The sequence below is a fragment of the Chrysochloris asiatica genome, unplaced genomic scaffold (assembly GCF_000296735.1).
Source record: "Chrysochloris asiatica unplaced genomic scaffold, ChrAsi1.0 scaffold00042, whole genome shotgun sequence".
Taxonomy (NCBI): domain Eukaryota; kingdom Metazoa; phylum Chordata; class Mammalia; order Afrosoricida; family Chrysochloridae; genus Chrysochloris; species Chrysochloris asiatica.
Window position 1 is genome coordinate 14,416,284 of NW_006408560.1, and position 5,387 is coordinate 14,421,670.

Genomic DNA, 5,387 nt, shown 5'->3' on the forward strand with positions numbered 1-5,387 from the left:
GTGTATTCTGGAATTACCATTCTTTGCAGTGTTATCCATAGTTTGTTATGATACACACTGTCAAATACCTTTGCATAGTCAATAAACACAAGTAAACATCTTTCTGCTATCGCTTTTAGCCAAGACACATCTGACATCAGCAATGATAATCCATAATTCCATGTCTTCTGAAACCAGCTGGAATTTCTGGCATATCCCTGTTAATGTACTACTGTGCAATCATTTTTTAATTTATCTTCAGCAAAATTTTACTAGCATATGATATTAATGATACTGTACAATGAGTACCACATTCCGTTGGGTCATCCTTCTTTGGAATTGGCACAAATATGGATCTCTCCAGTAGGTTGGCTGGTCTTCCAACATTGCATCAGTTTGTTGAAACATTAGTTTGTATCCCATCAATTCCTGGAGCTTTGTTTTTTGCCAGTGCCTGCAATAGTTTGTGCTTCTTCCTTCAATTACATCGTTTTCTTGATCATATGCTACCTCTTGAAATGGTTGGACCTTGACTAATTCTTTTTGGTACAGTACCTCTGTATTTCCTTACATCTTTTCATGCACTATTTTGCCCATTGTTGTTGTTGTTGTTAGGGGCCATCGAGTCGGTACAGACTCATAGCAACCCTATCCTTCAATATTGCAAGTCAAGGCTTGAATATTTTCTTCAGTTCTTTCATCTTGAGAATTGCTGAGCATGCTCTTCCCTATTGGTTTTCTGACTCCAAGTCTTTGCACATTTCATTCAAATATTTTACTGTGACTTCTCAAACTGCCCTTTGAAATTTTCTGTTCAGCTCTTTAACTTCATTATTTTTCCCATTACTTTAGTTTCTCTTTGTTCAAGAGCAAGTTTCAGAGTCTATTCTGAATTCCATTTTAGTTTTTTTCTTTCTTTCCTGTCTTTTTTTAATGATCTTTTGCTTTCTTCATGTATGATGATGTCATCCTACAAGTCTTCTGGGCTTTGGTCATTAATGCTGTCTAATGCATCATATCTGTTCTCAAGATGGTCTCTAAATTTAGTTGGGATATGCTTAAGGTCATTTTGCCTTTCATGGACTTGTTTTTATTTTCTTCAGCTTCATCCTAAACTTGCATATGAGTATTAATGATCTGTTCTGCAGCTGGCCCGTAACTTTATTTTTACTGATGATAATGAGCTTCTCCATTGTCTCTTCCCAGGGTTTTAGTCACTTTGATTTCTTTATACTGCGGTCCATATGTATGGTCACCTTTTATGTTTTTAAAAAAAGGTATTTGCAATAAAAACATTGTTGGTCTTGTAAAAATCTGCCATGATATCCACAGCATCATTTCTATCACCAAGGCTGTATTTTCTAACTACCTGTTCTTTCTCTTTGTTTCCAATTTTTGCATTTTAGTCACCAGGAATTGTCAATGAATCTTGATTGCATGTTTGATCATTTTTAGGTTGAAGAAGTAGAATTCTTCAATTTCATGATCATTGGTTTTAGTTGTCTGTGCATAAATTTGAGTAATGAGTGGTATTAACTGGTTTTCCTTGTGCTACTGTTGCTGCATTATGTCACATAAGTTCTGACTCACAATGACCCTGTATAGGGTTTCTGAGGCTATAAATCTTTATGGGAACAAAAAGCCTCATCTTTCTCCCATGGAACAGCTAATGGATTCAAACTTTTGATCTTGTGGTTAGCAGCCCAATGCATAATCCACTATACTACCTTGTCTTTCTTGTAGACGTATGGGTATTATCCTATTTTGGACACCATTATACTTAAAGATATATCTTGAAATGCTCTTTTTGACAAGAATATAACAACATTCCTATATAAGTTGTTGTTTCTGGCATCATAAGTCAATACTGTTCGTTTCCACTCAGTAATGCCTAGGATATCAATCTTTATGTGTTCCATTTAATTTTGATGACTTCCAGTTTTCCTAGGTTCATACTTTGTACTTTCCGATTATTAGTGGATGGTTGCAGATTTTTCTTTTCATTTTCAGTGGTGACTTATCAGCAAATGAAGATCCCCAAAACGTTGCTCTATCCAAGTCATTAAAGTCTACTCTACTTTGAAGTGGCAGCTTTTCCCTAATCATGTTTAGAGTGCCTTCCAACATGAAGGGCTCATCTTCTAGCACTATATCTGGTAACATTCCATTGCTGTCCATAATGCCTAACCCACACCATCACCAGGTCTCCTTAGCAGAAGTATTGTTGGGTGCTATCAAATCAATTTCAATTCATAGCAACCCTATGCACAATGGAACATAGAGTCCTGCACCATCCTTACAACTGTATGTGTTAGCCCAGTGTTGCTATCACTATGTCAGTCCATCTTGTTAGGGGTCTTCCTCTTTTTCATTAAACCTGTACTTTTCCAAGTATGATGTCCTTCTCCAGGGACTAGTTCTTTCCAGGGACTGGTTCTTCTTGATAATATGTCCAAAGTAAATGAGACAAAGTCTCTCCATCCCTACTTCTAAGGAGGATTTTGGTTATACTTTCAATATAGATCTGTTTGTTCTTCTGGCAGTTCGGAGTACTTTTAATATTCTTCACCAGCACCATAACTCAAATGCATATATTTTTCTATCATCTTCCTTGTTCAATCCCCAACTTTCACATTCATATGAAGGAAAATGTGTCCATATTGTAGGAAAACATATTAACAACCTCCAAAATACAAGTGACACAACCTTGCTTGTTGAAAAAGAAGAGGACTTGAAACGCTTTCTGATGAAGAAGATTATAGATTTCAGTATGGGTTGCTACTCAACATAAACAAAACAAAAATCCTTACAACTGGAGCAATACATAACATGATAAATGGAGAAAAGATTGAAGTTGTCAAAGACTTAATTTTGCTTAGATCCATAATCAACACGCTTGGAAGCAGCAGTCAAGTAATCAAAGGAGTATTGCATGAGGCAAATCTGCTACACGAGACTTCTGTAAAGTGTTCAAGAACAAAGATGTTACTTTGAGGACTCAGGTATACTGGTGTTTAAAATACTGCTGCCGTAGCTTACAGCATCTCAGCAACATCCAAGTCACTACAGTACAACTTGTATTGACAGGTGAATGGTGGAGCAGAAGCATAGAAGGCATACAAATAAATAACATGTTTTAACATTATCATATGACTGGAATGCAGAGTTTATGAAGGATTGAAAATAGAAAGGAAAGTTAACCTGGCCTTAATTACTATACTATACTAAGGAATTTGAGACTTCTTTGGTATCATTAGGGAGTCACTCAAGCTATTTGATTAGCTGAAGGTTAAACCTAAGATTTGAGAGGACAGAATTTATAGATTATGAAAGATGAAGAGGCAGAAATTAGGGGTAAGGATACCAGATAGAAGGTTATTAAGATTTTCATCATGTGGAGTAGGAATATACTGTTAGAGACAGAAGTTACACACTTATGTACTTTAAACCTGGAGTTTAAAGTATTCTCATAAAATGGGTTTAAATGTTAAGAGGAGTGGTACACTTTTCTGCACTTAAGAAGCTGTTTGGTGAGACTAAATATAAATACAAACAGCTTTCCTATTGTGGATGTGTCAAGTAACTCCTTTTTACAGTCATCTGTCCCATTCTTGTTCTCCTGCATCTATCTACTTACTTCATACTCTAATCTCCCCCTCCTGTTAATATTTTTGCACACATACATAAGGTTTGTTAGTCTTGAGCTCAATTTTGGGTCTTCTACTTAGTATTTTTTCACATTTGTCTCCTGAAATGCTGTCATCTCCCTCCTTGCTAGGGTTTCTGTGTGCACTTCACCAAGTTCCTGTAGAGAATGTTTTGTGAATATTTTGCATACTTCTTCATGACATGTTTTTAATAAAAGATAACTTATTCTAGGACATTAGTTAGAAAATTGCCACAGAGTGTAATTTTATTAGAAATTACAATTATCAAATAATGAGGTGTACTTTTATTAGAAATTGTAGTTATCAAATAGTGAGGAACATTGCGCTAATCCCCTGACACCTCAGGTTACTGGATTATTGCATAGTGGTCATTACTGGTCATCCCTCATTATCACAGGCAAGAATATTTAAGAATGTTTCTGTTTTAGGTTTTTAATGACTGTGCTAAACTCCTGAACAATCTCTGACAGATTTGTTTATTTCCATCTGGGACAAAGCCTTGATGCAGCAACACAAAAGCTTACACAGATTTAGAGTATGAGTAATGTGATTAGACTTGTTAAATTATAAATAATAATAATGTTCTCTTTTACCAAGAATTAAAATATGTGCTAGTAATGTTTTGTTGTTTTTTTTTTTTGCAGTGGCCTACATGACTTACATCCCCAGTGTTGTAGCAACCATAAAAAGCCTGATAATTACAAAATACTAAAAGAGTTTTCTTTTATAGTTGGACCATGGACGGTTTTTGTACATTGGGAGCCAAGCATCCCAAAGCATTGCAGCTCACCTAGATAACCAGGCCCTAGCGGACAGTTCCAGAGCTATTTCTCGCACCAGTGAGAGTGACCCGGTAAGTTGCTAATGTGTGTGTGTATTTTTTTTTTTTCAAGTTTCATAATTTGTGAAGTTACCTTCATTTTACATACGAGGAAAATTGAAACCCAATGAAGCTAAGCGCACTTAGCATCTTGGTGTGTTGCTATAGGATAACAAGGTGGTTCATACCCTCCAGCCACTCCTGGAAAATTCTATACAATGTTGCTATGAATCAGAACTGACTTGAAGGCACTGAACAACAACAGATAGACAATGTAGCTGAAACAGCATTCTGGAAGCCAGCTTTTCCCAGTATTTAATCTAACTGTGGAAACATAAAGCACTCAGGTAGACTTATGTGTTCTAATATAAATCCTACCAATATGAACTCAACACAGTTCTAAAGATTTTGTTGGATATAGAGTTGTTGTGGTTAAGTGTCGTCAAGTTGGTTCCAACCCATAGCGACCCTGTATAGGGTTTCTGAGGAGTGACTGGTGAGCTTGAACCACCAACTTGGCAGATCAAATGGCTTTGTGGTCTGACGTTTTAACCCACAGCGCCACACCAGGATATGGTGTAGTCTAAATTCAATTCCCTATAAGATAAGCTTACGCCTCACTGATCTTATTTTACAATGAATTAAGAAACTTTGCTTTAAAAGACGATATAGTAAATATTTTAAGCTTGTGGACCAGCTATTCAACTGTATTATAAATGAATGGGCGTTGCTATGTTCCAGTAAAATTTTATTTACAAAAATGGGTGAGTAGAGAACAAACAAGATGGCGGATAGGGTGGACGTATAGTAGAGAGCTCTGCAGACCAACAACAACACAGAATACCCAACCAAGCAGGCTCAGGGGATGGTCCCAGAACTCTGAACCACATATAAAGGAATACTTAGAAGGTTGGAAGGCT

At 36.4% G+C, this 5,387-nt stretch overlaps 1 protein-coding gene across 1 annotated transcript in view; it reads left to right on the top strand.

Moving 5' to 3' along the window:
- The window catches only part of DAP3 (death associated protein 3), a 30,013-nt gene that overhangs the window by 2,748 nt on the left and 21,878 nt on the right, over positions 1 to 5,387 (top strand). The window contains exon 2 of the mRNA XM_006861560.1: positions 4,378 to 4,500. Within this exon, the coding sequence (XP_006861622.1) occupies positions 4,378 to 4,500 (123 nt within the window). The remainder of the gene's footprint in view (positions 1 to 4,377; positions 4,501 to 5,387) is intronic.